General features: G+C 48.1%; 1 protein-coding gene across 2 annotated transcripts in view; it reads left to right on the forward strand.

The window, feature by feature from the left end:
- FNTB (farnesyltransferase, CAAX box, beta) overlaps nucleotides 1–14749 on the forward strand; it is a 78130-nt gene that overhangs the window by 23023 nt on the left and 40358 nt on the right. For both annotated transcript variants that reach the window (XM_029065405.2, XM_029065396.1), the window contains exons 4-6: nucleotides 680–771; nucleotides 13376–13522; nucleotides 13688–13771. In XM_029065405.2, the coding sequence (XP_028921238.1) occupies nucleotides 680–771; nucleotides 13376–13522; nucleotides 13688–13771 (323 nt within the window). The remainder of the gene's footprint in view (nucleotides 1–679; nucleotides 772–13375; nucleotides 13523–13687; nucleotides 13772–14749) is intronic.

Genomic DNA, 14749 nt, shown 5'->3' on the forward strand with positions numbered 1-14749 from the left:
ATTGTTCAATTTCGGCCTGAGAGACTTTAGTGTCTCCTTCCCCACTTATGATGTCCAGTGCCCCGGGGCAGAAGGGTGACAGCCCTTGGGCCCTAGGGGAGGGTCTCCAGAACCTGGCCCAGAAACCTCCTCGAGATCCCCCATTAGAGAGGGGATCGATGTAAACCTCTACGGAGCTTTCGCTTGTTCCTCCCCGGTCCCTCTCTAAGAAAAACCCGTGGTCTAGCATCCTTGTAGGGGCCTAGGGACCCCCTTTCACCGCCCTTTCCTTTTGAATCCCAGACCTTTCCTTTGCACCAACCCCTCACCGAGAAGACTCCCCTTCCTGAGGTTCCCTGACCCAGCTGTCTCCCTCAGGCACGGGAAGTGCCCCGGGCCCGGTTGTCCAGAAGCCTACTAGCTTTCCCGCTCCTTGGCCTCCGTGAAACCTTAGGCCTCCTGGCCCTAAGGTGAAATCCTTCATGATATTGTCCCTTTCTCACATAAAATATTTGGAGCTGCTGAGTAAGGCCAAAGCTCAAGTCACATGGTGTAGCCTGCCTTCATTCACTGATTCTTATCAATAGCATTGCCGCCCCGCTCTGGGCAAGCTGCCTGGAGGGAAACAGATGCTGCCTTGTCAGCGGGGTCCCGGAGTCTCTGAATAAGGGCTGTTTTTTCTTCCCTGCCTCTCTCGCAGTGTCTGGATGCCAGCCGCCCCTGGCTATGCTATTGGATCCTGCACAGTTTGGAGCTGCTTGATGAGCCCCTCCCAGAATCGGTGGCTTCAGAGTGAGTTTGGCCTGGTGCGGCGACGATTCCCGGGACGGCGTCGGAAGTCACTTGGCTCCGGTGTCCACGGCCCCGGGACGGGCATTTCCGGGCAGCGGGGGCTGAGGGATGTGGGCGGCGGAGGATGGGTAGACAGTGGGGAGTTGGGGTTGGGCCACGTTGGGTCGGGCCATGGCGCGGACAGCCCCCCCCGACCTCACACCCCTTCCCAGCTCCTGTCGTCTGATATCTTTCTGGTTGCCGGCAGCCCCGCCTTTCCCAGTACACCGCAGAGCCCAGAGCCTCTGCAGCTGCCCCCCTTCACACCCTGAAAGTCTGCTTGCTCACTACCAGGAACTCACCACCAATCCTCCTCCCCAACCAAAGCCCACTTGCCTACCAGGGTGGAAGGGTAGGGTGACAAGAATGAGGGGAAGAGTGGGGAGCCAGCATTCTGGTATTTTTTTTTACTTGCAGAACTGTTTCGGGGGCTCCTGATAACGTATTTGAAGCGCGGGGATTTTACTTTCTAATAGACTGAATTCCTGGGGAAATTCTTACTCACAGTGACCTAAAATGCTCACATTTAGGCAGCCTTTTGGTCTCTAATCTGGTGGGTAGAAAAACTTGGGAGACGCAAAAGGAGGGTTCTGGGCTATGTGGCTTGTTAGTTTACTGTTTTGTAAGTTTCTTGAGCATCGTTGAGCACCTGCTGAGGCCTCTTGTGAGGGAGGGAAGTCACCGCTTCATTGGTCAGCAGGACCTTCTGGGACCATGGCTTCTTGTGGGAGGTAGGCGTGCTCCTCAAGGGAGCTCTCTAGGAACCCTCCGCGATGGCGGGGTTTCCCTTCAGGAACGATGGATGAGTTTCAATCCTGAGACTTGGGGATCGAGAGGTTGCAGAGAGGAACTGAGTGTGGTGAAAGTGGTTTGCACAGCACTCGCACTTCTGGTATGCCAGAAGTTCATTCATTCAATAGTATTTATTGAGCGCTTACTATGTGCAGAGCACTGTACTAAGCGCTTGGGATGAACAAGTCGGCAACAGATAGAGACGGTCCCTGCCGTTTGACGGGCTTACAGTCTAATCGGGGGAGACGGACAGACAAGAACAATGGCACTAAACAGCGTCAAGGGGAAGAACATCTCGTAAAAACCGATGGCAACTAAATAGAATCGAGGCGATGTACAATTCATTAACAAAATAAATAGGGTAACGAAAATATATACAGTTGAGCGGACGAGTACAGTGCTGTGGGGATGGGAAGGGAGAGGTGGAGGAGCAGAGGGAAAAGGGGAAAATGAGGCTTTAGCTGCGGAGAGGTAAAGGGGGGATGGCAGAGGGAGTAGAGGGGGAAGAGGAGCTCAGTCTGGGAACGCCTCTTGGAGGAGGTGATTTCTCGCTGGCAACCAGCAAGTAGACTGGCAGGGGTAAAGTCTGCCCCCAGAGAACCCCTCAGCCAGGTGGAGTGGGATTAACCCAAAGGCAGTCTCTGTACCCAACATTCTGTTTCTGATAGAGGAGGTGGGGGGTATCATGAGACCTGGTTTTAGTCCCAGCTCCATCAGTGGTTGACAGTGTGACCTTGGATAAGTCCCTTTAACCTCTCTCTGCTTCAGATGCTATTCCCTATCTCATAGGAATACTGTGAGAATAAAAGAATTGATGTGGAAGTCCTTTGAGGAAGTAAATATGCTCTGCAATTAATTAATCACTGATATTTATGGAGTGCTTGATGTGTGCAGAGCACTGTACTAAATGCTTGGGAAAGCACAACACAAAAAGTTGGTAGCTCACAAGGAGTCTACAGTCTATTCCTAAACATTAGGCTGCTTCTGGCCGTGAAACTGGGAAGAAAGGAAGATAAGTTCAACGATATCGTCAGCCCCAGACACAGAGATGGGGTTCTTGGATCAGCGAGAGAATAGTGGAAGGTGCAGAGCTGGCTTTTAAACAACCTCCACTTACTCGCCCTTTGTTGCTAATGGCGTCTTGTGGACAAACATTCTGCTGTCCACTCTCAAACCCCTTTTGGATGACTGAGATGTAATTGGATGAATCTTCCTCTGTCATTCGGGCAGGATGGTAACCTGTGGATTGTGCTCCTTTTTTCTCTGGGAAAAAACCCGCCGTCATTTATATTCCGAGAAGAGCCTCGCTGCGGGCTTGGGAGCCCTCTTCGGGGACTGGAAGATGAGGGTCAGAATTAGGAATTGGGGGATGAAGCTGAGACTGGCGTGGGGAGAATGCGGCGAGGAAAGGCAGATGAGCCTGGATCCTCGAGGCTCTTGGGAACGCGACTCTGGGGCGGGGGAAGACTCTCGGATAGAATTTGTTTCCATGCAGCGTACACGGCAGGGGCTCCACCAGGCCGCAAGGAGGCCAGTTGGGGCCCCGGCTTGGGTCACACTGTAATGCCACTAGAATAGAAGGGCGCATTGTTTCATTCATTCTGCTCAACAATAATCTCTCATTTTTGCTTCCTGGGCAGGGTGTCTTGTGATGAACGTGGTTGGTGGGGATAGTGAGGAATTGGGCTTCTTAACCCGCTGTGGGCTTCTTTAACCCCCTTTTGCATCCCTCCTAAAGGGGAGTAAAATCTGTCTCCTCCCCACCAGGATGGGAGAGCCCATATTGGTTCTGACCCTCGGCGAGGAGTCGGAGCACGTTTTCTGAGAAGCGGGACTTTATTGTGCCAAGAAAGGCATATGTGACTTTTCTTTTAAATGATCAGTCGGGAGCTTTCGTTTTTAAAGCAGCGGGGACATCTTTTATGTCTACAGGGAACCCTCACTATAGCGTCCTTTCGACACTTTTTTGCAATAGTGCCATTGAACCTTATGCCAATATTTCTTACGGTGGTTCATGATAGTACTAGGATTATTAATAATAATATAATAATAATGTTGCTATGTGCAAAGCATTATTCTTGAGTGATACAAGATGATCAGATAGAAAACAGTCCCTGTCCCAATCCAATCAGTGGTATTAATTGAGCACTTAATCTGTGCAGAGAAGTGTTATAAGTGCTTGGGAGAGTACAGTTCAAGAGAAATTAATAGACACGTTTTCTGCTCCTAACAAGTTTACAGTCTAAGTAGGGAGTTGTGCCGCTCCTGCATTCTGAGCAACATGCATGAGTTCTGTGTATGTAATTGTTTAAATTCACAATCTTTTATCATGGCTCTTCTGCCACTTGTTCCTGTAAATTAATCACGTTAACTTAATTGTGTTTCTTAACATTGTTTTTAACATATTTAGCCTATTTTAACCAACTTTTGGGATCTGGAAACATTAGCAACCTTCATTCATTTCCCATGGAAACCTATATTCTTTTAGCATTCTTTCCTTTAATGCTGTATTTGATGGGACTAATTAAGAGTGCTAATCATGGAATATCAGTATACAGGGAGGAGTGTGTCTCCTTCAAGGTGGCCATCCCTGGGGGTTCAAGCTTTGGGGCGGCAGTTCCAGGAAACAGTTGCCTGGGAAGGTCTTGGTATAGGTTTTGGGGTGACGGGGAGGGTGTTGCAGGCACCCCACCCGTCCCGCTTCTCGCCCCAGTCCTCCTAAAACCCTCTGAGAAGGAGCCAGTTACAAGTCGCCCCTCTCCCTCTTACTTGCCATCATTTGAAAGAGCAAGGGCCTGGGAATCGGAGGACTTGGATTATATTTCCAGCTCTCCCATCTGCCTGGGCCAAGTCAGTTAACTTGTTTGGGCCTTAATTTCCTCATCTGTAAAAAAAAAATGGGATAAAAGCCTTGTTCTCCCTCTTAGACTGAGGGCCCCTTGTGGGACTGTGTCCGATCAGATTATCTTGTTTTTACCCAGGGTTTGCCACATAGTATGGGTTTAATAAATACTATTATTATTATTATCAACTCTTGCTCCAGTTCCTGCAGGAGCAGGAAGGAGTTAAGTCCAGGTTCAGGGGAATATAGGCAGTTTATCAGTCTTCCCTGCCCTCCTTACCCACTGGACACTGTAGCAAATCTGGAAGCCGGGGGGCAAGGGGATGGTAACGGAGGGGGGACACCAGACCTCCTTTAGTCCACTGGCCACTTCATTCGCTCAGTCGTATTTACTGAATGCCTAGTGTGTGCAAAGCACCGTACTAAGCAATTGGGAGAGTAACTATACAACAACAGACAGACACAGTCCCTGTCCACAACGAACTCACTTACCACATTTGATCAGTCAATCCATGGAATTTATTGAGCACTTACTGTGCTTACTGTCACTCTACTAAGCGTTGGGGATAGTTGGTGGTTGTGACCCCTGCCCAAAAGGAGCTTACAGTCTGCAGGGAAAGAAAGACATCAAAATAAATTACAAATAGGGTTATTTCTTTGGCAGGCTGAAAAGACGGAGAATAAAGGAAGGCTTAAACTGTGAAGGTTCAGCCGCTTCCACCATGGCTTCTTCCTGATTCTGGGCCGTCCACCAGTACTCTTAATAACCCCCACATGTTAGTAACCCCCACATATCTGTGGTTTCAGAGTCACAGCACTCCAGGAGGTTATTACCAGTGGCTGAGGCTGAAACAGAGCGAGGAGCATTACAGGGTAGGGGCGAGTGACCTAAAGCCAACTCAGATAGGACCGACGAGACAGATGAAATTGGCTGGGCCGGACCGGATCTGGCCTGCAGACCACCTGGCCCTTCCTGGCAGCGGACACTTGGAGCCTTCTGAAGGAAGTTAGCTCTCGAAGAGCAAAATCAAAGGGCAGGATAAGGGACTACAAAGAGACAAGCCAGCAGTTCTGGATAATAAAAGAAAAAGAATTGAACCCTAAGGAAAAATAAAAATAACAAGTTTGGCAAGGGTCCTGATATTCAGGACCTCTCGAGGAAACACCAGGTGACTCCTTGCGAATCCCTGGATTCCTGGAGAGTTTGAAAGCGTTTCTTATTGGCCTGCTGGGACTTTTTCCAGAATTCCAACCGCATCATCCCCTAGAGAACATTTGCTTCTCCCTGTGGGTTTCTGTTGGTGCGGGGGAGTCTAGCAGGGGGAGGGTGTAGTCCCCCTGGGATCCCCTGACAGGGAAGCACCCAGGCGCTGGTAAATCTCTTTCCCTTCTCTTCGACTCGTGAGGGTGGGTGTGCTCCGGGGAGGGTAGGGAGGGACAGTAGGTGCCCACAGTGCTCTGCACAGAGGAAGAAGTGTGGATTAGTGAAAAGAGCACGGGCTTGGGAGTCAGAGGTCGTGGTTTCTAATCCCGGCCCCGCCATTTATCAACTGTGTGACTGTGGGCAAATCGCTTCACTTCAGTGCCTCAGGTACCTCATCTGTAAAATGGGGATTAAGACTGTGAGCCCCCACGTGGGTCAACCTGATTACCTGGTATCTACCTCAGCGCTTAGAGCAGTGCTTGGCACATAGTAAGCGCTTAACAAATACCATCATTATGATTATTAAGCACTTGCTACTGTTACTAGTACTGCGTTCTGGGTCCAGTAGGGCTTTAACCTGGTCCTGAGGGCAGAGGTAGCAGAGCCTAGTGGAAAGAGCACAGGACTGGGAATAGGAAGGCCAGGTTCAAGTTCCAGCATCCAGGCTAGCCGACTCTGCGACCTGGAGCAAGCCACGTAACCTCTCTGGGTCTCAGAGCTCTCATCTGTTAAACATGGATCAAGTAGATTGGGAGTCCTGTGTGGGACAGGGATTGGGTCACCATTGGCCACCTTGCCACATCCCACCTCACCTCGTTACTCTCCTGCTACAACCCGGCCCGCCCACTTGGTTCCTCTAATGCCAACCTCCTCACTGTACCGCAATCTCTTCTGTCTCGATGTCAACCTCTAGCCCACATCCTACCTGTGGCCTGGAACGCCCTCCCTCCTCTTGTCAGACAGATAATTGCTCTCCCCCCCTTCAAAACCTCATTGAAGGCACATCTCCTCCAAGAAGCCTTCCCTGACTAAGCCCTCCTCTCCTCTTCTCACACTCCCTTCTGCTCCGCTCTGACTTGCTCCTTGATTCATCTTCCCTTCCATCCCCACAGCACATATGTATATTTAGTAATTTATTTATTCACTTATCTATTTATATTAATGTCTGTCTCTCCCTCTAGGCTGTGAGCTCATTGTGGGCAGGAATGGGTCTGTCTGTTGTTACAGTGTACTCTCCTAGGCACTTAATGCAGTGCTTTGCACGCAGTAAGCACTCAATGTGATTGAAAATGAACACTGAACACGAGCATGGGTCCAGTCTCATAACTTGGTTTCTACCCAAGCATGTAAAACATAGTAAGTGTTTAATTTCAGCCATAGTTATGGGTAAACAGGAAAAAGAAGGAAAAGTTGTTTGGTTGCCATCTGGGGACAGGTGGAGTTGGGCTCCTAGAAGGATGCGATTGCGGTGGCCTAGTTGAGGGAGGGAGACGGGAGCCATTTCCTTTTGTTTCCTGATTCACTGAATGATCAGCATCCTCTGGGCTCTTCTGAAGATCCATCCCCAGCTTCAGTCTTCTGCTTCCATGGCTTCAACTACCATCTTTACACAGATGATTCCCAAATTTTTCCCTCCCGCCCCAACCTCATTCCTTCCCTGCCATCTTGCTTTTCCTCCTGCCTTCAGGACATCTCAATCTGGATGTCCCCCTGACACCTCACACTAAACATATCCAAAACAGAACTTCTCTTCCCACCCAGACCCTGTCCTCTTGTCTTTCCCATCACTGTAGATAATACCACTGTCTCTCGTGAGCCCATTACCTTGGCGTTATCCTCGACTCATCTCTGTCGTGCAACCCAGTCTGTCAGCGGATCCTGTCGGTTCTACCTTCACATGGTTAAAATCCTCCTTCTCCTCTCCATACTGCTGCTAGCAGATCCAAGCACTTATCCTGTACTGCCGTGATCACTCCTCGCTGACCTCTCTCGCCTACTGTCTCTTCCCACTCCAGTCCGTACTTCACTCTGCTGCCCAGCATTTTTCTAAAAACAGCTCAGTGTGCATCTGCTCAAAAATCCTCCAGTTGTTGCCCATCCACCTCCACATCAAGCAGAAGTTCCTTACCATCATCTTTATAGCACTCAATCAGCTCTCCCCCGCTTCACCTCCCTCACTGATATACTACGGGCCAGCCTGCACCCATAGCTTCTCTAGCACCAATTTACTCGCTGTGCTTCGTCTATCTCACCGACTCCTTGCCTGTGTCCCGCTTCTGGTCCAGAACTCCCTCCCCCTTCAAAATAATTATTATGTTATTTCTCTAAGCGCTTACTGTGTGCCGGGCACTGGACTGAGCCCTGAGTGGATGCAAGCAAATCGGGTTGGGTGCAGTCGCTGTCCCACGTGGGGCTCATAGTCTCAATCCCCATTTTTACAGATGAGGCATCTGAGGCCCAGAGAAGTGAAGTGACTCGTCCAAGGTCACGCAAGAAGCAAGTGGCGAAGCTGGGGTTAGAACCCATGACCTTCTGACTCCCAGGCCCGTGCTCTGTCTGCTAGACCACGCTGCTTCGTATATGCCAGACCTCACCTTTAGAGCCTTAATACCGTTAAATCTCCAAGAGATCTTTCCCGATTAAGCCTTCTTCCCTGGCTCCTTCTCGCTTCTGCATCAGCTGTGCACTAGGAATGATTCCCTTTAAGCGCTTAATATTCATCCCACCCTCAGCCTTCTGTTCTCCCTCCTGTGAGCCTCATGTGGGACCTGATTATCTTACTACAGTGTTTGGGTCTATAATAAGTGCTTAACAAATACCACTGAAGTGCAAATCTGTAACTTATTTATTTATATTAATGTCTCCCTCCCCCTCTAGACCGTAAGCTCGTTGCGGGCAGGGAACGCGTCTGCCAACTCAGTTGCAGGGTGCTCTCCCAAGTGCTTAGTCCAGTGCTCTGCACCCAGTGAACGATCAAGCAGAATACTTGATTGATTGTTAGAAGGGCATAGGTGAAGTGAGAATGAATGAAGGAATAAATATGATTGCACGAATATCTCTGTGATGGCACCTTTTAAAATGAGCCGAACAATAATAACTGCTTTCAAATTTAACTAGGCAAAGTCAAATGTAATAAAATATGTGATAAGGGAAATTTTCAACGAGAGCACTCGCTTTGACTATCTGATCATTCTTTGATGGTGGCCCTGATGACCGTAAGCTCACTGTGGGCAGGGAATGTGTCTGGGCAGGGCTTGTCTCTCTTTGTTGTTGAATTTTGCTTTCCAGGTGCTTAGTACAGTGCTCTGCACACAGTGAGTGCTCCAAAAATACGACTGAATGAATGAATGAATTCCCACTATGGCAGCAAAACCACCTCATCATGAGGGGAGAGCTCTTTGTCTGGAGGATATTTAGTATTTATTTGGCCGTCCTTAAGCTGCCTCAAGCAATGTGGGGATCAGATTTGCTGAGTCCCACCTGAAGCGGGATATTGAATGTCCCCTTTTAAACAAACCCTCCTTAAAATTATGACACAATAGGACAATGTCTATAAATGTAGCCTGTAAGCCCGCTGTGGACAGGGAATGGGTCCACCAATTCTGTTGTGTTGATTTCTCCCAAGTGCTTAGTTCAGTGCTCTGCACATAGCAAGTGCTCAATAAATATCGTCGATCTATCGAGACTGAGGTTATTCATGTGTTTTTGATTTTGTAATGAATAGAAACTGATTTAGTCTTCAGGAAATGCTGGTTCCAGAATTGAACCCAGCCCAGAGGTTGCTCTGGGGTTCGACTCTCCTTTCTCTCTTCCACATCTCCAGCCCAGAACAAATATTTCCCTTCTGATTTTCCACGCATTCTACTTCTGCAGTGTGTAGGGAGGAATTTTGGTACCCTCTGGTGGCCAAAAGCACTCTTGTCGATTCCTGTTTCTGGTGACCCGACAAAACTTAATAATAATAATAATGTTGGTATTTGTTAAGCGCTTACTATGTGCCGAGCAAAACTTCAGGCCTGGTGAGCAGAGAGAAATGGACATTTCTGAGTTAGGTTTTTTTTTTAATAGAAAAATTTTCTCGTTTTTGATCTCCAACCCAAATCAGTCACCTTTGTCTCCTTGTTCATTTTGTCATTAGTAAATCCTATGTTACATTTAACCACTATTTCAGGTCCCTTCGTAAAAATTTTTCCTACGTGCAGGGTATTTTTCAAATGATAACGAGTTTAAATGTGATGCATTTTGCATTGGAGGCTATTTGCCCATCATCTCCCTTTTTCCTCCTAAGTAGCTTCCTCGTTAATGTTAGAAATTAGTAGTGGTGTTATTAATTGAATGCCTTATGAGTGTGTTTCACTGTACTGATTGATTGGGAAGTATGAAACAAGCGACCCGTTCCATTCCCACTAGGCATTTACATTTTAACAGGGAAGATAAGCATGAAAATATTTCCAGAGTAATCAAGATAAATAATTGATTGCACACTAAAAAAAATGTACACATATAAGTGCTAGAGTTGGCTGAAGTTAACTAATACCTTGAAAAAAATTTTCAAATGGGTTTTATTGTCATTTACTTTGTCGTGGAGTTTTAGTTAGGAGGATGCAGTTTAGTACCTGCTTTATAGGCATGATTTGGCCCAACTTTTACTCTGATTAGATTGAAAAGCCTGCTAAAGTCGTAAATAAAATAAATCTCTCTGTGTGTGTGTATGTGTGTTAGATATGTGCTGTACATGCTCTTTCAACAAAATCAGGTTATAGTGACAGGTCTCTCCCCCAACCCCAAAACCATGCCAAAAATTCTGTAGATAAATAAAAGCATTTTTTATTATCCCAGTATTTTTTCAGATGTTGTGTAGTAAAAGTGGTATTTTTTAAGCACTTATAATATGCAGGAAATTATTCTAAGTCCCGGGGAATAATACAATAATAATAATACAAGCACACCGATTCAGACAGTCTCTGGCATGCAAATGCCTCACATTCTAGAGGGGATAGAACAGACACACAAGGCAAGACTATCATTGAAAATTTAAAAAAAATGTTCAGAATAACAGTGCCTCATCACTCAGTGGTAATTATCGAGTATTTTCTATTTGCAGAACACTGTACTTGAGTACAACAGAGTTGGTAGACACATGCCTTGCCCACAACAAGCTTCCAGTCTAGAAGGGGAGACAGACATTGATCAACATATATAATTTATAATATATAACATAGGTTAAGTACATAAGTGCTGTGGGGTTGAAGGTGGGGCAAATACCAGGTGCCCAAAGTTCACAGATCCAAGTGCATAGATGATGCAGAAGGGAGAGGGAGCCAGGGAAAAGAGGGCTTAATTGGGGAAGGCCTCTTGGAGGAGATGTGACTTTAATAATGGTCTAAAAGCGAAGAGAGTAGAGTAGTGGTCTGAGATATATGGACAGGGAGGGAATTCCAGGCTAGGGGGAGGACGTGGGAAAAGGGTTGGAGGAGATATAGATGAGATCGGGGCACAGTAAGTAAGCCGGAGGTAGAGGAGCGGAGTGTGCGGGTTAGGCTGCGGTAGCAGATCAGTGAGGTGGGACAGGGTCGGCTGATTGAGTTGGTTAGAAATTTCTGATTGATGGGGACGTAGATGGGCAGCCATCGGAGGCTCGTGAGGAGTGGGGAGAACAATTTTGTTGTAAAACGATCCGGGCAGCAGAACGAAGTATGGATTTGAGTGGGGACAGGCAGGAGGCCGAGAGGTCAGTGAGGAAGCTGATGCAGTAGTCAGAGCAGGGTAGGAAAAGTGGTTGGATCAGCCTGGTCATAGTTCGGATGGAGAGGAGAGGGCAGGTTTTAACAATGTGGAGGTGAAACTGGCAGGATTTGGTGACGGATTGATTATGTGCGTTGTATGAGAAAGGCGAGTTGAGGACAAAGCCAAGGATACGGGCTTGTGAGATAGGATAGTGGTATCGTCTATAGTGATGGGAAAGACAAGGGGAGGGGACAAGGTTTCTGCTTCGAAGATTAGGAGTTTAGTTTTGGACACGGTTGTTTGAGGTGTCGGTGGGACATTCAGATAGAGATGTCCTGAAGGCCGGAGGGAATGCAGGGAAGGAAAGAGGTGAGGGCTGGAGTTGTATATTTGGGAAACACCTACAGGGAGTTGGTGGTTGTAGCCATGGGAGCGAATGAGTTCCCCAAGGGAGTGGGTGTAGATGGAGAATAGAAGGAGACCCAAAACTGAGTCTGGAGGGGCCCCCACTTTTAGAGGGTGGGAGGCAGAGGAGGAACGAGTTAAAAAAGCCAAAAAACTGATAAGGAGCTGTTAGAGTGTATCTCCAGTCAGGATTATCATCCCCTCCATTTCATAGTTTCACAGAGAAACAGCGTGGCTCAGTGGAAAAGAGCACGGGCTTTGGAGTCAGAGGTCATGGGTTCGAACCCCGGCTCTGCCACTTGTCAGCTGTGTGACTCTGGGCAAGTCACTTCACTTCTCGGTGCCTCACTTACCCCATCTGTAAAATGGGGATTGAGACTGTGAGCCCCACGTGGGACAACCTCATTCCCCTGTGTCTACCCCAGCGCTTAGAACAGTGCTCAGCACATAGTAAGCGCTTAACAAATACCAACATTATTATTATTATTATAGTTTGGATACATAATCAGGAGGGACTAATCCTCTGGAGAAGACACTAATGTTAGGAAAAGTCCAGGGAAAATGTGGAAGAGGCAGACCAACTGCTAGTTGGATAGAAACCATAACAACGATAACGGAAGAACCATTAGGTTGCGGATTACTGTAGGGGACAGGATGTTCAGGGGAAAGTATATCCACGGAGTCGCTGTCAACTGGAAATGACGGCAATTAATAATAATAATCACTCCATGGAGACTGTACTCTCCAAGGTCATTGATGACCTCCTCACAGGCAAGTTCAGTGGTTTCTGTTCCAATTCTCTGAATTTCTGTGCCACCTTTAACACTCGATTGCTCCTTTCTCCATGAAACACCCTGGATAAGTCACTTTTCTGTGCCTCAGCTACCTCATCTGTAAAATGGGGATAAAATACGTGTTCACCTTCTCTCTTAGACTATGAGCCCCGTTTGGGATGGGGACTGTGGTAGATTTGCTTATCTTGCATCTCCCCCAGCACTTAGTGAACACCGTCTCCCCCCTCCTAGAATGTGAGCCCTTGTGGGCAGGGATTGTGTCTATTTGTTGCTGAATTGTAGTTCCCAAGTGCTTAGTACATTGCTCTGCACACAGTAAGCACTCAATAAAAATGATTGAATGAATGAATGAACTTGGCACATAAATTAAGAGAGCATTTTACTCAGCTATGGGAGAGTAGAGCCCAGCAGAATTGGTAGACGCGATCCCTGTCGACAAGGAGCTTACAGTCTGAGGGCCAGGGACTGGGTCTAATGCCTACTTGAGTCTCCTCTCCCAGCCCTAAATACAGTGTTCTGCATACAGGGAGCGCTTAATAAATACTCTTGATCCTACAGCGGGAGACAGAGAGACGTTAAAATAGATCAGGGATGTGAGGAAATAGTAGCGTGTGTGGATGGGGCGAAGATCAGCCAGATTCATAGTCAACAGACGAGGAAGCCCTCTTCCCACGCTCCGGAGAGAAAAGGGGAACGTACAGGAGAAGAGGAGGGTTTATTCCTTCTTGGTGGCCAGGGGCAGTGTCTTTCCTTGCATGCAGAGTGACTTCTGCCTCTGTTTTCCTTTCTCGTTGCGTACAGCGTGTGCCAGTTCCTGGACCGATGCCAGAGTCCTAATGGCGGCTTCGGAGGGGGTCCCGGCCAGCAGCCGCACCTGGCTCCAACGTATGCAGCAGTCAATGCGCTCTGCATTATCGGCACCCAAGAGGCCTTCGATATCATCGACAGGTAGGACCAGGCCGGGGGGTGTAAACAGACCAAGGGCTACTCACCCACGCTCCCGAGCGTTCAGTACAGGGCTCTGCGCACAGTAAGTGCTCAGTTAACGAAGACGATTGCTCGGTCGATCGATTGATCCGTCGAACTGACTTGGTCCATTCTTCTGTGTCTCAGGGAGAAGCTCCTGAGATATCTATACTCCTTGAAGCAGCAGGATGGCTCTTTTATCATGCATATTGGAGGCGAGGTGGATGTCAGGTGAGCCGAACGGGTTCCTGGGGGGGGTGGTCTCTCTCCCCAGGCCTGTGGAATTGGGGGATCCCAGGCCCTCCTGTAGCTTTTAGGCTTACGTGCATTCAGGGAACCAGAGCCCAGAAAGAAACGTCAGTGGCATGGATGTATACGGAAATGCCACAGAGGCCCAGGGAGGGCAGCTTCTTGATTCACAAGCCACCCAACAGTCCTGAGAATAACAAAGCTATGAGATGGGAGGGATTGTGAGATTGAGGGGCTGAAAGAAAAATGGTTCATTTGTTTCTGTGAGCGACTGTTCCCCATTGGCCTCATCTGTGCACTCCAGATTTCTGGAGCAGAAGCACCCAGGGGAGGGAATTGGCGTCACAGCACACTGTGAGGAGAAAGATTAAAAATAAACCCGCTATCCCTAGGCCGGAACTTCGCCTTCAGTCGGGGAAGGGAGAGCCTCCACTCTGGAAACGGAAGACGTTTCTTGGACACTAGCCGATCGTGGTAATGGGAATGTGATCCATAAATCTACCTGGATGTGGAGGGTGCAGTTGGCCAGGAGGCTGAGGGTGCTGCAGATGGACTGTACGTGGCATTATTGGTATATGGCGGTAGAGGGAATGACGGCCCCCGTGATATTGGCATTGAGGGTACAAAGCCATTCATTTCCGTACCCCACGGCGATTATGTACATGTCCTTATATTCTGCTTCTTCCCCTATCTGTCACTTACTGCTTGTCAGTCAGTCGTTCGATCAGTCGTTTTTAGTGAGCACTCACTGTATGCCGAGCATAGTACTAGGCCTCTGGGAGAAAACAGTACAGTGGAATTGATAGACTCATTCGCTTCTCACAAGAAGCTCAGAGTCTAGAAGGGGAAATAGACATTAAAATATATTACCGATAGGGGAATGGGAGAGTTTCAGGGTATTCAGTCCTCTAGACTGTAAGGTCTTCGTGGGCAGGAAACGGGTCTACCAACTCTGTTGTA

Source organism: Ornithorhynchus anatinus, chromosome 1, assembly GCF_004115215.2.
Source record: "Ornithorhynchus anatinus isolate Pmale09 chromosome 1, mOrnAna1.pri.v4, whole genome shotgun sequence".
In the NCBI taxonomy this organism is placed as follows: domain Eukaryota; kingdom Metazoa; phylum Chordata; class Mammalia; order Monotremata; family Ornithorhynchidae; genus Ornithorhynchus; species Ornithorhynchus anatinus.